Source organism: Entelurus aequoreus, linkage group LG11, assembly GCF_033978785.1.
Source record: "Entelurus aequoreus isolate RoL-2023_Sb linkage group LG11, RoL_Eaeq_v1.1, whole genome shotgun sequence".
Classification (NCBI taxonomy): domain Eukaryota; kingdom Metazoa; phylum Chordata; class Actinopteri; order Syngnathiformes; family Syngnathidae; genus Entelurus; species Entelurus aequoreus.
The window spans coordinates 53,474,574-53,496,462 of NC_084741.1; the positions used below are offsets into that span (position 1 = coordinate 53,474,574).

At 39.2% G+C, this 21,889-nt stretch overlaps 2 protein-coding genes across 7 annotated transcripts; one reads left to right on the forward strand and one right to left on the reverse strand.

Annotated features, from left to right (window-relative positions):
- Positions 1-91: 91 nt before the first annotated feature.
- On the forward strand, positions 92-16,133 carry LOC133660240 (coiled-coil domain-containing protein 127-like). 6 transcript variants are annotated; one of them, XM_062063535.1, is made up of 4 exons: positions 92-173; positions 7,309-7,465; positions 8,529-8,773; positions 13,675-16,133. In XM_062063535.1, exons 2-4 carry the CDS (start codon positions 7,336-7,338, stop codon positions 14,119-14,121), a joined length of 822 nt encoding a protein of 273 aa, XP_061919519.1. In that variant the 5' UTR covers positions 92-173; positions 7,309-7,335; the 3' UTR covers positions 14,122-16,133. The 6 variants fall into 6 exon arrangements, with proteins under 6 accessions (XP_061919519.1, XP_061919518.1, XP_061919517.1 ...); XM_062063534.1 differs by having other exon boundaries at positions 96-173; positions 7,331-7,465; positions 13,675-16,132; XM_062063533.1 differs by having other exon boundaries at positions 98-173; positions 7,328-7,465; positions 13,675-16,132.
- A 120-nt stretch (positions 16,134-16,253) lies between these two features.
- Positions 16,254-20,584, reverse strand: mrpl32 (mitochondrial ribosomal protein L32). Its single transcript, XM_062063540.1, has 3 exons — positions 20,382-20,584; positions 20,080-20,276; positions 16,254-16,685 (listed from the first exon to the last, which is right to left on the reverse strand). The coding sequence occupies exons 1-3, from the start codon at positions 20,476-20,478 to the stop codon at positions 16,434-16,436; spliced, it is 546 nt and encodes a 181-aa protein (XP_061919524.1). The 5' UTR covers positions 20,479-20,584; the 3' UTR covers positions 16,254-16,433.
- Positions 20,585-21,889: the final 1,305 nt, after the last annotated feature.

The following is a 21,889-nucleotide window of genomic DNA, read 5'->3' on the forward strand; positions in this document are numbered from 1 at the left end:
AAATACATGCGTATAAGTGTTTATTGTGTCACATTATATATTTATTTTGTAATATATCTTATTGGAATTCCCCCACCGACTTAGACGAACCCGGTATCGCGTTACATTGTATAACCTGCCTGGGTGTGCTGTGCAGGAACTAATGTAGAAGTGACCTAGACTTTCCTTTGAAGGTGAGACACAACATTTAAAACACTATACTTTTAAAAAGACTCGACAACCTGTTGGGCTCACAAAAGCTATTAAGCCCCGTTTTTTTTAAATTAATTACTCCTAGTGTGTATGAGCACTTTTACGCTGACGGGTTAGCTAGCGTATTAGCTTTTAGCTAGCCCCGTTTGCAGTTATCCTTGGCTGTCGAGCATGGTGTAATGTTGTTGTTTGATTGATTGAGACTTTTATTAGTAGATTGCACAGCACAGTACATATTCCGTACAATTGACCACTAAATGGTAACACCCGCATAAGTTTTTCAACTTGTTTAAGTCGGGGTCCACTTAAATCGATTCATGGTACAGATATATACTATCATCATAATACAGTCATCACACAAGATAATCATCAGAGTATATACATTGAATTATTTACAATCCGAAGTGTGGGATGTGGAGGGGGGGGGGTAGGTTTGGTTGATATCAGCACTTCAGTCATCAACAATTGCATCATCAGAAAAATGGACATTGAAACAGTGTAGGTCTGACTTGGTAGGATATGTACAGCAAGTAGTGGACATAGCTAGAGAGAGATCAGAAAGCATAAAAATAAGTATCTACATTTGATTATTTACATTTGATTATTTACAATCCGGGGAGGTGGGATGTGGAAGGGGGAGGGTGTTAGTTTAGGGTTGAAGTTGCCTGGAGGTGTTCTTTTAGTACGGTTTTGAAGGAGGATAGAGATGCCCTTTCTTTAACACCTTTTGGGAGTGAATTCCATATTGATGTGGGGAGAATGAGTTAAGACCTTTGTTGGATCGGAATCTGGGTTTAACGTGGTTAGTGGAGCTCCCCCTGGTGTTGTGGTTATGGCGGCCATTTACGTTATGGAAGTAGTTTGACATGTACTTTGGTATCAAGGAGGTGTAGCGGATTTTATAGACTAGGCTCAGTGCAAGTTGTTTTACTCTGTCCTCCACCCTGAGCCAGCCCACTTTGGAGAAGTGGGTAGGAGTGAGGTGTGATCTGGGGTGGAGGTCTAGAAGTAATCTGACTAGCTTGTTCTGGGATGTTTGGAGTCTAGATTTGAGGGTTTTGGAGGTGCTGGGCTACCAGGAGGTGCATGCGTAATTGAAAAAGGGTTGAATAAGAGTTCCCGCTAAAATCTTCATGGTGCTTTTGTTGACCAGAGAGGAGATTCTGTAGAGAAATCTCGTTCGTTGGTTGACCTTTTTGATTACCTTGGTTGCCATTTTATCACAGGAAAGATTAGCCTCTAGAATAGAACGTAGGTAGGTGACCTCATCTTTCCTGGTGATAACAATGTCACCCACTTTTATAGTGAAGTCACTGACTTTCTTAAGGTTGATGTGGGACCCAAATAGGATGGATTCTGTTTTACCCAAGTGTATGGATAGCTTAGTTTGGGTTGCTGATCAGCGTTACAGATAATTATCTGCTGCTGTGTACACCATTTTTCCACATGCCCCCCCCTGCATTATGATATTTATACATATATCAGTGACTTAAGTTAGCCTTATAAAAATAGCATGTATAGTACCGGTAAGTAAACAAGAAAGTGAGTCACTGGCGCATAATCATACAACCAGTGTAGATGTAAAATGGTAAATCATATAAGTCAATTCAGTAACAGGGTTTACGCGGGTCATTAAAAAGCTTTAAATGGATTTTGAGAAAATTAATATTGATAATATTAATAACTACACTAGAAAGCATTGAATACAATGTCTAGAGGCATTGAACAAAATCATACAAATTCAATTGGCAACAAAAAAAGACAACAAAACAAGCCACCGAGCCCAGTTTTTCCAATTTGGGAAACAAATGCACTTCAAGATGTTAAATGTTTATTGAATTGCAATATTTGCTAACAACTATTGAGTCTTTTTGATGTTTACATATTTAGGATAATTAAGTCCGGGTACTCCAGCTTCCTCCTACCTCCAAAGACATGCACCTGGGAATAGGTTGATTGGTAACATTAAATTGACCCTAGTGTGTGAATGTGAGTGTGATCGTTATCTGTCTCTCTCTGTTGGCCCTGCAATGAGGTGGCGAATTGTCCAGGGTGTACCCCGCCTTCCGCCCGAATGCCGCTGGGTTAGGCTCCAGCACCCCCTGCAAACCTGAGAGGGACAAGCAGTAGAAAAGGGATGGAAGTTATTAACCTTCCAAATACAATGGTAACATATACTAAAAGTAAAGAAAAAATGTTTATTGTGTTTGAAATGGTTACTTGCAATGTTATTATTACATATTAGGATTACATTAGTGCTCAATTCAGCCACAGTTAACCATGTAAATGTTTTCAACTATTCAACATTATCATTGTCAAATGCTTAGAATTTTGTCGGTAGAGACAACGGTATGCTTTTGACTATATATGATGACGATCTGCTGAAGGACATTACAGGCATTTAAATTGTTTTAAGTTGCATTAAATTAGATTTTCCGATACCTGCAGACACCCTGTTTAATGTAAACGTGCCACTGAACCTCATGATCATATGCAAAACAATTGCAAGTACATCAGGGCTATCCAAAGTGCGGCTTGTTTTTATTTGGCCCGCGCCCTATTCCTAAAATGTACATTGAATATGGCCCGCATCACAACATCACAGAAGATTAGGTAGAGCCTGACTAAAAAATGGGACACGATATTTTGAAATTTGTAACATTCTCAAATAGAGGCTATTGTACTAATAAAAATGTAACACAAGGATGTAGTCTTTTATATTTACATCAGTGGTTTTTAACCTTTTTGACTTAGGGGCCCAACTTTTCCACTACAGAGGGGCCTTGGACCGAGTTAAATATTAACACTGAATTATTTATCTTACTCTTGATTTTAATCATATTCAATAATTATATCTAACATATTTACAGTCTAACAGAATAAACCTTGTCAAATGATATGAAACCATCTGTTGATCACAAATATATTTTTTTAACACACAAACCCTAGGCTTGAGTCAGACTGAAAAATAAGAAACAACTGTACTGCACAAGAAGGGACTGATCATCAATCAGTCAATCAAAGTTTACTTTTATAGACCTTAATCACAATTGTCTCGGAGGGCTGCACAAGCCACAACGACATCCTGGGCTCAGATTCCACATTAGGGCAAGAAAAAAACTCAACCCAATGGGAAAGTGAAACCCTGGATGGGACCGCAGATTGGGTGCCCAGTGTAATGGATGCCGAGTGGATACAGTTAATAATGTGAGAGTCCAGTCCATTGTGGGGCCAACAGGGTATCCTCTTGCTAGTAGACAAGTTGGGGCGCCGAGACGTCACCAACTGATGCATAAGGAGTGGTCCACCCTGAGTTCCGAAATCATAATGTGAAAATCCAGTCCATTGGGAGGCCAGCAGGGGATCCTCTTAAATGTAGACAAGTCAGCAGCGCAGAGACATCACCAACTGATGCATAGAGAAGTGGTCCACTGCGGGTCCCAACTTGGAACAGCTTGCGCATCTGCCGTTGCTGCTGATCCATGGTTTGATTGATTGATTGATTGAGACTTTTATTAGTAGATTGCACAGTACAGTACATATTCCGTACAATTGACCACTAAATGGTAACACCCGAATACGTTTTTCAGCTTGTTTAAGTCGGGGTCCACGTTCATCAATATATGGTCACCTGATAACCTGTCCACGCAGGAGAAGGGGGCAGAGCAGAAAAGAGAGACGGCAGATCAGCTGGTCTAAAAAGGGGTCTATTTAAAAGCTAGAGTATACAAATTAGTTTTAAGATGGGACTTAAATGCTTAGACTGAGGTAGCATCTCTAACTGTTACCGGTAGGGCATTCCGGAGTACTGGAGCCCGATTAGAAAACGCTCTAAAGCCCGCTAACTTTTTTTTTGTTTTTGGGAATCTCTAATAAACCAGAGTTAATTGAAAGCAGATTTCTGGCCCGGGCATACAATACAATCAGCAAGATACGATGGAGCTAGACCGTTTAGTATTTTACACCTAAGTGGTAAAACCTTAAAGTCACATCTTAAGTGCACAAGAAGCCAGCGAAGGTGACCCAGTATAGGAGTAATATGATCAAACTTTCTTGTCTTTTACAAAATTCTAGCAGCCGCATTTTGTACCAACTGTATTCTTTTAATGCTAGACATAGGGAGACCCAAAAATAATACGTTACAGTAATCGAGACGAGACATAACGAACGCATGAATAATGATCTCAGCGTCGAAGGTCGACAAAATGGGACACATTTTAGCGATATTACGGAGATGAAAGAAGGCTGTTTTAGTAACACTCTTAATGTGTGACTCAAATAAGAGAGTTGGGTTGAAGATAATACCGCAATTCTTTACTGAGTCCCTTTGTGTAATTTTTGTTGTTGTCAAATGTTAAGGTGGTAATATTAAATAAGTGCCGGTGTCTAGCAGGACCGATAATCAGCATTCCCATTTTCTTAGTGTTAGGACATCCATTGTCTAATTTAATTTAGACACACCTCCAGTTGACTACAATCTGGCGTGTTGGTCAGCTTTAGGGGCATGTAAAGTTGAGTGTCATCAGCATAACAGTGAAAGCTAACACCGGATTGGCGTAGGATGTCACTTTGCGGTAGCATATAGATGTAAAAGAGTGCAGGGCCAAGAACCGAACCCTGTGGACCTCTGCACGTTACCTTACCATTCTCTGGGGTCACATTGTTATGGAAGACACGCTGCATCCTGTCAGTAAGATAGGGGTTAAACCAAGAAAAGGCTAAGTCGATCATATCAAGCCGTGTTTTGATACGTTCTAGTAGAATGTTATTATCGACTGCATCGAAAGCAGTGCTAAGCTCAAGTAGCAGCAACATGGTTGACGCATCAGCATCCATAGTTAGCAATAGATCATTAGTAATTTTTGCGAAGGGCTGTCTCCGTAGAGTGATTTGCCCTGAAACTGGACTGAAAGGGTTCACAGAGAATGTTAGACGCTAAGTGTTTATTTAGCTGCTGTGCAACAATTTTTTCAAGGATTTTCGAGATGAAGGGAAGGTGACACCGGCCGGTAATTGATAAATAACTGATTTAGAAAATTGTACACGCAATTATGTTGTGCTAAAATAAATAAACTGAATTAATAATAAATATGTTTCTTAACTAAACTGTCAATAAAATTAAAGTACAAAAAAATACAGCATCACCACTTTAGTCATAATCTTTGTGCTTAAAAAAACTCTTATGACTTTAGCTTCAGACTTTTTCACTTTTGTTTTTATATTGTCATTAGGGATGTCCCGATCCGATATCGGAAATCAGTCCGATATTCGCCAAAAAAGTGAATATCGGATTTTATCGGACTGAATCTAAAAACTCCGATATAAGCGCTCCGATATAAGATGTCCATTTACCGCTGCAGCACGTCTATAATAGGTGACTCTGGTTTGATCACACTCCAACACAGTAGGTGGCGGCAATGCCCCATAATTAACGTTTGTGCCGGCCGCGGAAGAAGAGCGTCTCTGATCCAGCATGCACAGCCCACGTGATCACAACAACGACAACGCGTGTGCTTGCAGCAAATGTCGGCTGTGTGGAAGTATTTTAACCTAAACTCGGACAAAGACGTTGCCGCTAAATGCAACATTTGTCAGGCGCAAGTGTCCCGTGGAGGGACAGAACCGGGAAGGTTCAATACAAGCAACCTCATCGCACATTTGAAAAAACACCACAAAAAAAACATGAGGATTTTCGCGAGAGCTGCAAGGCGAAGCGACCTCTGGCTCGCTTCAGCAACCCACGCTGACCGAAAGCTTTGCAAGACGTGACAAACTACCACGGGACAGCAAAAAGGCAATGGCCATAACAGAAAAGATAGCCCAGTTTATTGTGCTTGATGACCAGCCCCTGTCGGTGGTGAGTAATGTCGGGTTTAAACGCTTAATGGAGCACCTCGAACCTCGCTACATTATTCCTAGCCGCCACTACATTGTAGACAAAACTATACCCCAGATGCACGCAGAGGTTAAAAAGTACACAGCATGCCGAAATGCTTATCTTCTTAAAAAAAATCTCCACATTATGCTCGGACTGCAGAAAGTGGAGAAGGAGGAGGAGGAGTAGTAAGGGTAGTCGGCACTGACTGATTATTATTTGTTTTATGCTCTTGTTATTAGAGTGATATGTTTATTGTGTTTACACTATTTTTCAGTGAAGACTAAGAGTAATTACCGGTACTACATTGTTTTGGGCACAGTCTGTCAGTGAAACTGGAGCTGTGAACTCTTAACTTAGAGCAGTTGGACAGTGGACAATATTGTGTTGTTTTTGTCCCTGCCCACAGTTGTTTCCAACATATGCTGACAGTAAAAAAATAACTGAAGTGAACTTGAATTGTTTTCACTTTAAAACGTTTTTTGTTTTTTTTAATTGGATTTATTTAGGTTATTTTTCAGGGTCTTCTAATTTATTTTTAATTTGTTCTATTCAATTATATAATTATGTTGGTATTAGTGGTTATTTTGCACTTTAAATATAACATTTTGTTTTTATTGGATTTGTTAAAGTAATACTCTTATGTTGAAGGTTAAAATTTATGTAACCAATTGGTTAATAATAAATGGGTCAGTTTTTCCTATACCTACTCTTGCTGACTATTGTTTTCTGTTTTAACACTACAACATCAGTAACAGTAACATCACTTTATCAAGCCTTTTCTAACATTCCACACAACAAAATAAGGAATAAATATATGTATGATTCGTGCCTATATCGTATCGTATTGATATCGGTATCAGCCAATACTCAAGGCTACAATATCGGTATCAAATCGGAAGTGAAAAAGTTGTATCGGGACATCCCTAATTGTCATTACTGCCACATGTGGTTGAAAAGTGTATTGCAACTGAGTACCACTGCGGCCCATACAGACCAAAGCTGAGAAACAGATGATTTTTTGTGGCCCCCTTGGGGTCGCTTGCCGGCCCTATGGTTAAGAATCACTGAGTTATGCTATTTAATGTTTTAGGATGTCTTGAACTACTTTGGAGTGTTTGTGTTTTTTTTTTTAAAGATCTTCCATTTTTTGGTCCGTGGCCCTTGACAGAAAACGTTAGGCCACTTCAATTGTTGTTACCGATTATTGTGATAATAATGCCAATATTTTGGTTTACTAGTATGTTGCATCTGTGACAGCAGTCTACATGAACAACCTGAATGACCCCCCTCGATGGAACATTCAACCAGACCAAGGAGAAGGAGGGGCAGGAGGAGGAGATGGCAACCAATGGAACTATGCACTGCTGGTCCCTATGCTTGGACTGGCTGCATTTCGTAAGTTACACAAGTGTGTGTGCAGAGAAGTTTGTCCTGAGTGAGAGTCAAGTGAATGTCGACCGCACCAAAACGGACAATGTGCACGTCACATACGCCAGCATGTATGCGTATGCTTAACTAGACTAACTATATACCAATTTGGTTGCTCCACAACACAACTTGTATGTCACAATACATTCCATTTGCGCTTCCATGCTCATTATTACACTTTTACCATTTGCAATCACTGGGACCTTTTTTTTTGTGGCATCACAAAAAACCCACAACATGCACTTGTTTTTAGTTATTCATTTAGAACTTACATTTCTCAAGATATGCTGAATGATGTTGATGTCACAAGTTTTTAAGTTTTATTGGTATATCATCACAAAATTGTTGGGTGTAATAATAATGTATGATAGGGGCCTTAAAATTTGGATCAAATCACAAAAGGAACTCACTAAATGTAGTGGAACGGTGGGTGTAACATCATCGTCTTATTTGCATAATTGGCCATGACAAATGATGCACGTCATTCTATTGGATGCTGTAGGAGACAAAAGTAGGCAAAAACGTGAAAAGCGAAAACATGTTCAAAAATATAAATTAACTTTGATATGTCACTTCTTTTTGTGCTTTTATTAATGTCAAAAGGAAGACAGAACCGCCCGTGAAAAAGGGGTTTGGGGTGGGTGTAAGGTGTGTAAAGACAAAGTGTTATGATGCTGTTTACGGTATGGAGTTGGAACGACAAGCTCCACTGAAATACAGTCCCATTCCAATGTGTTTATTAGCGAGGGCGACAGGTAGCGCCAAATCTATCAGTGGCGACTGTATTTGTTGCAGGGAGCAAAAATTAAAAATAATTCTCAAAAACATGCTAGAGTTTATTTTGTACTGTACTGTGATGGATCTGATACAGGTTGTAATTCTGACCTAGATAAAGTCAAAATTCCAGTGATTAAAAATATTTATGATATTTGTTGTAATTGTGACACAGTGCAGCTGCTGTGGCTCTTGGAATTTAAAAAAATAAATAGATGACACCAAGATCAGAACTAAACACCTGTTCCCGATTCAGGTTGGATCTGGAGCCGGGAGTCTCAAAGAGAGATCGACAATGTCAAATCCCACTATGAGAAGGATGTGTCCATAGTAAAAAGCGAGGTGGAGGCGAGGTACCAGGAGACACTGACAGAAACACGCAGAGCAGCGGCTTCCTTGGAGCTGGAGCTGGAGAAGGAGAGACAGAGGGCGCAAGGCTACAGACAGGCCATGATCTCCCAGCGCCAGCAGCTGGTAGAAGAACGCAAACGGTTACAGAAGGTAACCTATTGTTCTAAGGCTGGTATACACCTAAATCATTACTAAATCTTAAGAGATTTTCTCATCTGTTACAGACCCCTCACATAAAGACAAAAATCAGGCATTGAGCAGTTTTAAACTTTGGTGTGCTACGATAATATCAACACACACCGATTCTGTCCCACCATGGAGCCTGACTTAAAGCCTAAAATCTCACATGAACAAACATGATCTATAAGAGTGGGCATATCGATCTGAATATAGATAGTATTCATACCAATCTGGTCAGTATCTGATCGATAGTAGCGTGGTAGGATTGATACGTTTGTTGCGGTTTCTCTTTTATACGTCCAGCAAATTGCAAAATTTTCCTCACAGAGTTTTAATGCGACTGCAGCGTCTCTTCTCGTCTGCAAGTGCAAACAGCGTTATTTTTCACAAATATCCTTGTCATGTTCATTATTTTAGTAGTTTTGTTTACATTTGAAACTGATATTTCGTATTACCGTAATTTCCGGACTATAAGCCGCTACTTTTTCCCCTCGTTCTGGTCCCTGCGGCTTATACAAGGGTGCGGCTTATTTACGGCCTGTTCTTCTCCGACACAGACGAAGAGGATTTTGGTGGTTTTAGTACGCAGGAGGAAGACGATGACGCAATGATTAAAGACTGACTTTTCATATACCGGTAGGCTGGTTATTTTGATAACGTACAGGCGAGCACTTTGTATTACTTTGCACCGTTGTATTATTTGTACTCTGCACGAATGCTGTTCGCCATGTCAAAGATGTGAAAGTTTGATTGAATGATTGAAAGATTTATTGTTAATAAATGGGACGCTTTGCGTTCCCAAACAGTCATCTCTGTCCCGACAATTCCCTCCGTGGTAGCAGGAACCCCTATATACTACGGTAATTACACATCAAAACCCTGCGGCTTATAGTCGGGTGCGGCTTATATATGGAGCAATCTGTATTTTCCCCTAAATTTAGCTGGTGCGGCTTATAGTCAGGTGCGGCTTATAGTCCGGAAATTACGGTACATTGTTAAATGTTTTATTTTTAAACTGTGACTTTTTTCTCAAACAATTGTGTATATTAGAACGCAAAATATCTGAAGCGCCACATCACGCTTCAAATATTGCGGCTTCACATTGCAGATTTTTGGGGGATAGCATCCAAATTTTTTTTAAAGCATATTATACTTTTTCTGTCATAAATGAACAATTATCAGTCATTAAAGTGGCTTAATAAACTAAAATTATCAGAACGATAGTAGTATTGGCTACTAGATGAGACCACACTTTTCAGAGCGCACTGCTCAATATCTTGGTCACTAATTAGCTCAGCCTCAGGCAGCATTGCTATATTGGATTAAAATAGTGTAAAGGGTGTTATTTCATGTCTAGAGGGCTCTCATAATGTCGTAAAATGTGTTCAGAAGGTTGTAAACAGTTTTTTAATGTTCTAGCTATTAAAATATATTTTATTTATAATTCATGATTCCTACTCGGCGGAAATTAATTTAGGGCCCTATACTCCCGTTTGCGCTTAGGTGTTTTTTTTACACGCTTGAGGTTACGCATGGTCCTCTTATTCGTATTCTCCCCTCCAGCCTGGGGACACGCCTACCCCGAGTAAGTGAGGCAAAAGTGCGGAAGTCTGGACTTAAGGTCGAATCATTATTAATGAGGCGGACTTTGCCGTGACTCCGTTTTCTTAGCTTGCGTGACTGGTGGAGAGTGGAGTTGTACTATCCATCCATCCATTTGATTGTAAATGTCATTGATATCCATGAAAAAGATAAAACTTTACATTTGAAAAAGATGTATCAATCCAAGTAGTGCTTGTCAAGTGAACGTGTGCCGTATGCGCTCTACAAAAGCTACTTCTTCATTCCTGGATATGAATAATAAAGCTCTAGATGAAACTTTGTTTACCTGTTTACCGCCTTGATGTTATTTATGATGTTAAGAGTTCGGTTTAGTACAAATGTCTAGGAAGCCGTGATGCGTTTGTGTGTTCGTGTGCGTGATCGCGCGGGGGAGTGTGACAGTTTAACTGTCAAACTAAATCAGATCAGTTGTTAGGTTTTTGATAATTAACACAGAGTGGCATTCGGGTCCTTTTATCCTCATCTCAACAGATGTTTCCAGGTGTCTCAATTTGAAGCGATCAGAATAGATTTGATAGTTTCCTTCAAACTAAATCAGATCAGTTGGTAGATGCTACATTATACAGGTATATGTATATTCTATCAAAATGTCACATAGTTCAGTGATCACATCGTATGTATTAAACGTCCAGGATGTTCTAACACTGTCGATATACGTGCGTCACCTTCCGCTGTGGTCGCACTCACAAGACAATGATGTGCATTTAGGTGTTTGATAATTAACACAGAGTGGCATTCGGGTCCTTTTATCCTCATCTCAACAGATGTTTCCAGGTGTCTCAATTTGAAGCGATCAGAATAGATTTGATAGTTTCCTGGAAGTTTATTTTATAATTGTATTATGTGTGGTGTACACTGCATCCAAACGTTAAGTGAAATATAATGTTTCACCCTCTTGGGGCGCTGGACTTATTCCAGCCTCAGAAAAGCTTAAGAAAGTACTTAAATTGATGGGAGAATAAGGGGAAGGCCAGATTTAACAGGAAACGCCCACATTTAAGGCACGCTGTACCCAAAGTGCACGTCTTGGATGAAGGCGCGCAGTGACAGACGTAAAAGTACCAGTAGTGTGGAAAAATAAGTTTACTTTATATGCTTGATTGTGTTTTATTGTGTCCATTAAACCATATCCAATTGTATTTACAATCCGCAAAGTATGTGAAAATACTGTCTAAACAACACAAAATGCCACAAATTCAGTCAGCCATTTTGAATATTCCGCTCTGAATGTCTTCAGTGATTTCCCTAGATTGACGTCACTGGAGTAACACTTCTGCACTCCGACCATATTATCAGATCAGTCATACTGGAAATATGCAAAAAAATACAGAGAGATGTGCTGTCTATCATTCACAATCCTTATATAAGACATGAACACATATGTTTTTTGTTTTTTTTTATGCATTCTAAGTCGTAAATAAATAAATAAAAAGTTAGCTAACAATGTAGTCAATGGAGGCTCTCTATTCCTCCCACAAACCCTCTAAGTAACCATTCAAAACCCACCAACAATACTCTATATACAAATCATGACCTGAATATTAACCAAATATTAACGATGTTATTATGAGCAGTAACGCAGACAAACTATTTTTAAGCGGCGGATTGACACAGCTCAGTCGCCCTCTGCTGCTTTACTGTGAGCTGGCCGCGGTGTCCTGCTGCTCCTGCATCATCGCATTTGGCTCGTCAAAGTTATTGTAGATTATAAATCATGCTTCTCATCTGGATAATAAGAGGATTTAGCCATAAATCTAGAAGTTGTTCATCTGTGACATTCAATGTATACCCGAAGATGGAGACAAACATACACAACCGAAGACAGTGTCTGCCGGGAGACTTTCCCTTGTTAACCCTTTGTGTGCATCATGGTTAATTCTTCATATAAACGGGAAGATATGGACATCCTATCAGTCGTCATCACAGTAAGAGCAGACATTGTACGTTAAGCTATCATTTTATTATGTTTGCAGTTTGTATTTCTTGTTTAGGCCTTAGCAATACATGCATAGTGCAGAGCTTCTAAAACGTGTAGCTCATCCTCCTTATATTCAGGATCAACAATATAAGGTTCTGATCATAATTTCTCCCAAAGTAATCGTTATTGGCGCTCACAAATCTGAATTGTTGTTGGTGATGAAGGGATCTGCGATTCCCATCTCTACGCCACACAATGACGTCTCTGGCTAGCTCATTATCTCTCCAAATGGCCCAGGAATCTCTGTGAGATTGATGCTATTTTGATCCTATCTATTTACTTGCAAACTTTGTACGTCTTTTGGTGTCATACATCAGGTATATATGATAATAGTTTCAATATAGAGGCAACTTGTTTTTCTACTCTGCTGGTACTTTACATCAAATGAGAGAATGCTGCGCAGCCAGAATCCATGCACCTTTTTTCACTTGCGCACATGGCTGGATAGGGTCCTTATTGTGGTCATGTCCTAAACCAACTGAAAGCAATAAGCAAGGGACAACTGAATTACATTCTTTAAGACTGTTGTATTTGGTTATAAAAAACATGTTTATGTTCATGTTATGTTCTAATAATCAACTAACTCAGGAGAAATTCATAAAATTATTCAATGATGATGACGTTTCAAGTCAAAAAGTGTTGCTATCGGTATCAGTTTCAGCGATACTAGCCTTGTATTTCCTTGGTATCGATCAGGTACCAAGTGTCGCAGTGCCGCCCACCACAAGTGACCTAACAAAATGGAAGAACCACAGGGAAAACAACATTTTTTTAAATGTTTTTTTTCAATCCCAAACTAAAAAAAAAAAGACAGTGGAAAAAGTTATGACGGTGTTAACACACAATTTATGACCCACTGAGCGAGCTAGACGTGATAGTACATTTTCAACAAAGTAGCCGCAATGGTTTTTTTTTTGCTTGATTAGTTAATTTCTGTAACACATCACAATACAGACAGCGACGACTCGGAAGGCGTTCCCCACAGAAACAAGTTCCAACCGTTTTCAATTTTGATCGTAAATATTGAACAAGTCTATTATTTAAGATTGTTTTGGAGCCAATTATCGGAACAAATTCACGCTTAACACACCTCATACAACAAGACAATCCTATAAGACAATCTTATCAGACACAAGTAAGATAAGTGGGGTGGGGGGATTAGGACAAAAACAGCCTGATTGTTTTTGTGTGTACCCCACTTTACTCACACACGCGACTGCTGCTTTATGTCTCTGTCATAGAGCAAACACTCTGTCCTCTTTTCTTCCAGGACCGTGAGAGGCTGGAAGAAGAGACGCAAAGACTTATCAAGTCTGGAGCCGCAGGGACTGTGCTGCATCACGCCCTGGAGCAACAGAACGACTGGTTCCAGAGAGCCAACGCCAAGCTGCGGGAGCTGGAGACTCAGCTTGTGGAGCGGCAGAACGCCTATTGTTCCCATATCCAGCCCAGAGATAAGCGCCTGGAGATGGAGAAGAACATTCTGCTGAAGGCTGTCAAAGAGCCCGTTGCAGATGAACTTGATCTGGAGGCTGATTTAAAAGATATATTTAAGAGAGATAAGCATTGTGCTGACTTGCTTAACATGGACAAGAGGAAGAACGGAAGTCTCATGTGGGTGTATCTCAAGTACTGGCAGCTGCAGGTCACTGTTCAGAAACATAGGAGAGCCGAGCAGGCCATTCTAGGAGGGAACATGAAACCCCAAACTAAATGATGACGAGGCAATCTTTTAAGACTAAAATATTGTTTTGTATTTCCCCCCGCAATTTTTCACACATATTTACAGTGTCTTTAAGAACAAAATTAACAATAATCTAACAATAGTATTAAGCAGATAAATTGAGGCAGAAAACGTTTTTTTAGTCAGCAATGCACACATTCAGCGACACACAGGAGTTCATTAAAGCAGGCCACAAGGTTATTCACTTGTACTTTAACAAGCAGGAGCTGCCCCTGTCGCTGCCATTCCAATCACGAGGCTCTTTCAGGTTTCCCGTAATCGGCCGAGAGCCCATTCTCAACTGTCAGCTATTTTAAGTGTCAAGATTGGTAAAAAATAATCGTTTTGCGTCACAACAAAACAACTCAAGCAGAAGAACGATGAGTTAACAAGGTACATTTAGGACAAGTTTATTTTAAAACTAGTACTGTCAAATGATATTTTTTTTAAATCAGACTAATCACATTGGAATTTAGATTAATCATGATTAATTACAGGTTATTACTGACGTGCCTAATTTGAAAAAGACCCCAACATTTGGACAAAAATGCAATTTTTATTGTCAGAATGTTCTTCAGGAACACTTTTTAAAATGTTTTACTTGAATGCACATCATTTGTTTGTTTAAAACTTGGTAACAGTTGTATCTAAAGTTCTGTGTATACATGATTAATGCAATACTTTTTTGTGATTAATCACTTAAAGTTACTCCATTATTTTTCCATCTCCTATTTAAAACACAGTTTTATACAGATATACTGCATTAAGTGGGGGTCCCCCGCTCCTATCTCCATCAGTTTGACGGTCTTGGAAAACATTGAATCTTTAAAAAATGTAGCTCAGGAATGAATAATCGGGAATGTCTTCATGAGGAAAGTATATGCCATTTTGTCACATTTGGGAAACGCAATGTAGATCAATTGTACCCCAAATTAGGACTCACTAGCTTTACCTATGAGATAATTGTGCTTCATTTAAGATGATGTCCACATTTGATACACAATGCAGGATTGAAATATTTTTATTTAAAACAGAATTTGTGTAATTGAACTATATTTTCAATTTATGTGTGCCATGTTTTCTGAATGGACCATTTATTTTGGCTCCTCTTAAGACAAGGGCTGAAAAGGGAACACAGGTAACAAAACACACACACTAAATTACAATCGTGAGGATCTAAATTATGTTGGACGACAGTTCGTCTTGGAATTCAGTAGATTATGTTTAACTATTAACTATTTTATGGGAGCCAGAACTTTTATTTGGTAAAAATATTGACGATACCTGACAGTCAGCCAAACTTAAAAAGGTACTGTTTTATTGTGTAGCATATTCTGGTGAATGAAAACTGGATTTAATGTTGAGATAAAAATAAAGTCCTCACAATAAAGTTTGGTTTAAGAACTCCATCTATGTGCTTTAGTTTCCTCAACTCAAAAGTAAACTGATATATTTTTTTTAACGAATGATATACATTTACTTACATGAACTGAACACCTCAGGGGGTCTTGATGAAAACTGAGGCCCTCTTGTCCAACGACAGGAACCTTTGACCTCACCAATGTTCTTCCAACAAGTCATTCCAGAGGACTGTAAGCTGTTCTAGGTGCAAAGGGAGGCACCAACTCAATGGTAGGGCATATAGAGCTATTATGGAATGTCAAAGAAACTGCACTGCTACTGAAGCTGTACGCTGACTTCTCTGAAGCAGGGGTCTGCAACTCCTAGGGGGCCATGAACTTGTTAATTAGACTTTTGAAGAAAGAAAAAAAAAGTATATTCCCTGGCAATTTTTTTATTTTACAAATGTGCACATCTTTAAATAGACATGATCACTTAACACACTGCAGTGAACATCCCTGTAGGACCTGTTTTTGTGTAAGATGTATTAGTAGGGGGTCCCCGCTCTCTCTCTCTCTCTCCATCAGTTTGGGGATCCCTGAACTGGAAAACATTGGACCCCTTCTCTAAAGTATACTACATTTCCATGTTATAGTAGTGTCGCTTGAAGATGTACTGCAATTAAAATGGTTGCAGAAACATGGAGGTGTGATCCTGTGAGAGACTGTCTGTAGCAAAATCTAATTAGTCCTAAACTTGGCACCCTGCATTCAGAAAGTCAGAAAAACATACATTTTTTACACACCATAGATTTATTGCCAAAAGCAAGATAACATAGTTATTGACAAAATACGTCAGTCTTTACCACAAAAAAATGATTTCCTTCGTAGGAGAAAAACTAGCATTTACAGAGTGGGACGACATTACACAGCGTGTGTTAAAATGAAGTTGTGTACAGACAGAATCTACTGGCTGAACCAGGCAGGCCGCTTCCTGGGTCTCTCCACTATCCTCTTGTCTTTGTCCTCCTCGCTTGGCGTCTCGCCCGCATACAGGACAACAGTCTCCGCAGCCGGTGCCTTCAGAGGGCCACCCTCCATCTCTTTAATCTGATGACGGATCCGCGCGGTCTCCTTGCATACTTTAGCGTAGCAGAAGCCACACATGATGTGTTTCTGCTTTAAGTGGCCACACTCTGGACACGGCTCTATGTTTGTCTAAGGGAGAGAAAGTGAGTGTTTTAGTTATGAATACTCAGTGGACACTTCGCTTGGTACACTTTTCAATGTTTCAATCAATCGATGTTTATTTATATAGCCCTAAATCACAAGTGTCTCAAAGGGCTGCACAAGCCACAACGACATCCGCGGTACAGAGCCCACATAAGGGCAAGGAAAAACTCACAACCCAGTGGGACGTCGATGTGAATGACTATGAGAAACCTTGGAGAGGACCGCATATGTGGGTGACCCCCCCCTCTAGGGGAGACCGGATGCAATGGACGTCGAGTGGGTCTGACATAATATTGTGAAAGTCCAGTTTTGCATTCAATGAAAGTCAATACAAGAGCTGGAGGTCTTATTGGTTATTAATATCAACATTTTATCTTTTTCTTAGATTGTTAACCTTTGTTCTACTTTTCCTATTTGTGCTGTTTTTCCCCTGTTTATTTAGATTTTTATAGTGTGCTGGGGACCAATAAACAATTCACAGGCCACACAGCCCCTGCTTTTATAGCTTTCTGTTGGTATCGGGTGTATCGTGTGAGCAACCACAGCACTTGTTGACTATTTAGCAAATCTTCATTCGCAGCGAGGGACCGATTAAAATTAAAAGCAAGAAGTGTAATGTTATTGCAGCTGAAACTAATCACTGCATTACATCAATCACTTTATAATAATTAAGGATGCACGATATATGTGGCAGATAATTATTGACCGACAATGGCAATTTATGTCACATCAAGAATTATGATAATATGATAATAAAAATTCAACCTATAAAACGAGCCGATAATAATAAAGGCTTATCAATTTTGTGATTATAGTGATGTCATGATACTGGCATGTTGTGTACAGAGAAAAAGCATCATGACGCGGCAGTCACCAATGTGGGCTTCATTTACTGTGTCGGAAAAAATAAATTTCACTCGCAGTATGCAAAACTTGTTCTGCAGAAGTTCCACCAGGAGGCATGAAAAAAAGCGTAATACGGGACGTCGCCCTGCCTCTTACGGTCCTCCTATATTTAAGATTATACATAATCAAATATTACACATAATATTATTAAATATTGTGTTTGTCCCTTGGTGATTTTGGTTTGGGGGGACACAGGAGTCACAGCGGGTTCTTGCATGGATTCCCTCTGGTACCAAGTATTTTTTTGTGTGTGTGGCATTTAGAGCTGCACGATTAATCGACATCAAATTGACATAAAGGTTTTAATTAGTGTGATTACGTAACCGCAAGAGGCTGATTTTTTTTTTTCCCCGCCGTCACCGGCATTTGAGTGACAGACATGTTCACCAATCAGAATTGTCGAGCCCTGTGTTTGTTCATCTCTTGCTTCAAACAGGGAGCAAGAGGTCTCAGACTGTGCATTGCTCTTAGCACCAAAGCATATTTATTTAAGAGTAGAATTAACTGAACGCAGTGAGCCCTCTTTTCAGTCATTCACAATCTTTGTATCGGTGGAGACTATAGCGGGGCGCCAGCTTACACAAACACAGGAAGCACAGACAGCCTCCCTACTTGTGACTCGCTAGTAAGAAGTGCCGCAAAGTAACAAACATTAGGAGGAAAAAAATATGATTACAAAGCCAAATGTTCCGTTGTGGTTATATTAAAGCGTCAAATCAGATGGGCGATATGAGCCCATAAACATGGATGAACGAGAATGCTGTGATCATGTGACGGCAACAAAAAGACCACGTCCGACCTTGTTTTCCAACTGGGGAAAAAAATGCACTTTAAGATAGATGTTCAATACTTACTTAAGCTAAATTTTTGCTCACATAAATTAGTCCCGTTAATTTTTTTGTTGTTTATTTATTTAAGATAAAGTTATTTACTTTCCAATCAATGGTATACAAATTCTACACTAATGAGAAATAAAAGTGTATATCCTGGTTACTTGCAATATTGTTAGATATTATGATTGCATTACATTATAAACACTGTATAGTTTTTTGGGGGATATTTGAAGTGAGTGAATTATATTTTATATACTGTTTTTCTCTAGACACTCAAATAACTTTACATAGTGCATTATCTACATCTTTAAGCTATATTTAAGCTACTGTGGGAGGCAGCAAGGAGGGTAAAGGCTGGAATAAACTCTCTTGTTTGATTTATAGTTATTCCGTGGGGAGTGGTGCCATACTTGTAATTACCTTCCAAAACACTAAGGGACAGTGTCTCCAGAAGGAGCAACTGCAGCTGTTGTACGCTAGATAATGTGTGTTTCCTTCCTGTGCCGAGTGACGTCAACCACTGAACCACAACATCAACGTCGTCTACACTGGAACTAATCATTCAAAATCATCGGTTTACTTTTAATGGACGTTTTACTTATAAACCAGAGGAAAATACTTTAATGAAGATAGACTGTGCAACTTCTGAACGACTCACGGCAGAGGACGCTATTATTATCTGTAACACTCTTTGGCCATTCAGGACACGTGACGAGAGAGAGCTAACATGTAATTGTAAATAAACAAAACAGTTCAATAACTATTGTAAGTTAACCACGTGCTGATGTTATTCTGTATGGTCATGTTCAGAATCCACAAATGTTTCGAAGTATACCATGCCTGAAAGATTATTGATGGAGAATGAGAGGTGTGTGTGAGAAAAAGATGTGTGCGCACTAGAAAGAACATGTGTGGTATTGAACCTGTTAGCACAAGATTGACAATAAAAGTTGAAAAGAGTGTCGTACTTGGTGACTTCGTCTGGACGCAACAACAACACAATAAGCTTAAAAACAACACATATAGTAATCATTTTTAGAGCGCACCAAGATATTAAGTACACAATATAAGCTTAATGCAAATGTTTAATCACTGTTGTTTCATATCATACAATAACTTGTGCATTTCAAGCACAAAGTCTGCTCGTCTGTGTTCAGAAAAAACTGACTAATCACGGCTCTGCGTTCTGCGTCGCCGGCCACACGAGCCGAGGATTTTTGGGAGGTGCGAGAGGCTACACCAGGCTTAAAGTGTCTTTCCCAAAGACACAACAGCAGTCACTAGGATGTCAAAAGCTGGAATCGAACCTGGAACCCTGAAGTTGCTGGCTCGGCCGCTCTACCAACTGAGCCAAATCAAGAGCATGATGGAGAGAAAAGCCCAGAGTAAGTCTGCATACAGCCAAATATTTTTTAAATGATTGCATATTCTTCTAATGTGTCACACTGTGAGACAAGTACCCGACAAGTCTTACTTTACTCGTTTTTTCTGTTTTTAATGCATTTTTATGTAGAAAAACATCAACATCGCAAATCGAATCGCATTGGGAATTATGGAGAGAAAAATCGCAATTAGTTCATTTTCTCAAAATCGTGCAGCCCTAGTGGCTTTGATTACCCGGATGCCACATTTGGATGTACCTTGACTTTGATAAGTTTGCTCTCAGCCCTTCTCCTCGTTCGGTTGACCTCAATGGTGCGCCTCTTCTTGGGTGCTGCCATCCACAAGATGCTATCCAGGACGCCGGGAGGTCGTTTCAAGCTCGGCTGCTGCTCATCCACTTCCTGCTCGTCGATATGGGGCAGGAGACTGGGGCCATCAAATGCCAGTGCTGGAGCTGCACATCGACGACACAAGTATGGGCCATTGGTTTCGGGCACGTTTAACAATTTAAAGTGGTAAAACATCAGCATGGTAGAGTAAAAGTAGTTGCTAAACTCACCCAGTTGTCTTTCAATTCCTGCCACCTGGAGAAGTCTTTTTTCGATATGTAGTAATGAGCATCGTAACGTGTTCACTAATTCAACCAAATTCATCATTTTTGCCTCGTCTTAGTTCCTTCAAAACATGTCAACCCGTTCACGGTCATTGAATGTCGTCACTAACCAGCGACGAGACTGTTTCTTCTTCTTCTTCTTTTGCTTTAAGCTTGATCCCCTAAAACTAATACTTGTGTTTTATTGCCATCTAGTGGTAGATAGTTTTAAGCAGCATCGATCCATCCATGTTCTACCACTTGTCTATTTCGGTAGTTTTATGAAACATTTGTATAATATTGTTATTCATCGTGATTACATTTCTTACAACAAAAAATACAATTCATATAACATTATGGGTATTTTTAGTAAACATACAAATTGCATAAGCCAAGCAGAGAACTTTACGGTATATGTTTTAATTGCTGGTGCGTTTTAATTTATTTTAAATGCGCCACAAAATAGCCCGTTTTGTATACTGTTGATGTGATTCTATGCCCAGTAGGGTGTACATGTGTTCCTGTATAGTATTTCTCCAGCAATTATCATGTGGTGACATCAATTATTAGGGGTGTGGGGAAAAATCGATTTGAATTCCAATCGCGATTTTCACGTTGTGCAATTCAGAATCGATTGTCATTTTTAAAACATCGATATTTAATTATTTTTTTTTAATTTTTTTATTTTTTTCATTAATCAATCCAACAAAACAATACACAGCAATACCATAACAATGCAATCCAATTCCAAAACCAAACCCGACCCAGCAACACTCAGAACTGCAATAAACAGAGCAATTGATAGGAGACACAAACACGACAAACAAACCAAAAGTGGTGAAACAAAAATGGATATTATCAACAACAGTATCAATTAGTTACAATTTCAACGTAGCAGTGATTAAAAATCCCTCATTGACGTTATCATTAGACATTTATGAAAATTTGAAAAAAAAGAATCACAGTGGCTTACACTTGCATTGCATCTCCTATTGACAACACATTTTCACAAAGATAAAATAAGTCATAGTTTTGGTTCATTTAATAGTTAAAACAAATTTACATTATTGCAATCAGTTGATAAAACATTGTCCTTTACAATTATAAAAGCTTTTTACAAAAATCTACTACTCAGCTTGCATGTCAGCAGACTGGGGTAGATCCTGCTGAAATCCTATGTATTGAATGAAGAGAGAATCGTTTTGAATAGGGAAAAAAATCGCTTTTGAATCGAGAATCGTGTTGAATTGAAAAAAAAAAATTGATTTTGAATCGAATCGTGATCCCAAGAATCGATATTTAATCGAATCGTGGGACACCCAAAGATTCACAGCCCTATCAATTATGGTATTTTGAGAGGTAATCATTGAAGTCGGAGATCACTGAAGGCCTACACTGCAAAAACTGAAATCTAAGTAAGATTGAATATCTCAAATAAGGGTGATATTTGCTTATTTTCTGTCTGATAAGATAAT

Bases quoted from the DNA above. Each gene is read 5' to 3' on its own strand.
- LOC133660240 (XM_062063535.1), top strand. From the start codon at position 7,336: ATGAACAACCTGAATGACCCCCCTCGATGGAACATTCAACCAGACCAA. The intron at 7,466-8,528 runs GTAAGTTACACA...TTCCCGATTCAG, and splicing joins GCTTGGACTGGCTGCATTTC to GTTGGATCTGGAGCCGGGAG. The intron at 8,774-13,674 runs GTAACCTATTGT...CTTTTCTTCCAG, and splicing joins AACGCAAACGGTTACAGAAG to GACCGTGAGAGGCTGGAAGA.
- mrpl32 (XM_062063540.1), bottom strand. From the start codon at position 20,478: ATGATGAATTTGGTTGAATTAGTGAACACGTTACGATGCTCATTACTA. The intron at 20,277-20,381 runs GTGAGTTTAGCA...GTCGATGTGCAG, and splicing joins AGGAATTGAAAGACAACTGG to CTCCAGCACTGGCATTTGAT. The intron at 16,686-20,079 runs GTACATCCAAAT...TCTCTCCCTTAG, and splicing joins GCAAACTTATCAAAGTCAAG to ACAAACATAGAGCCGTGTCC.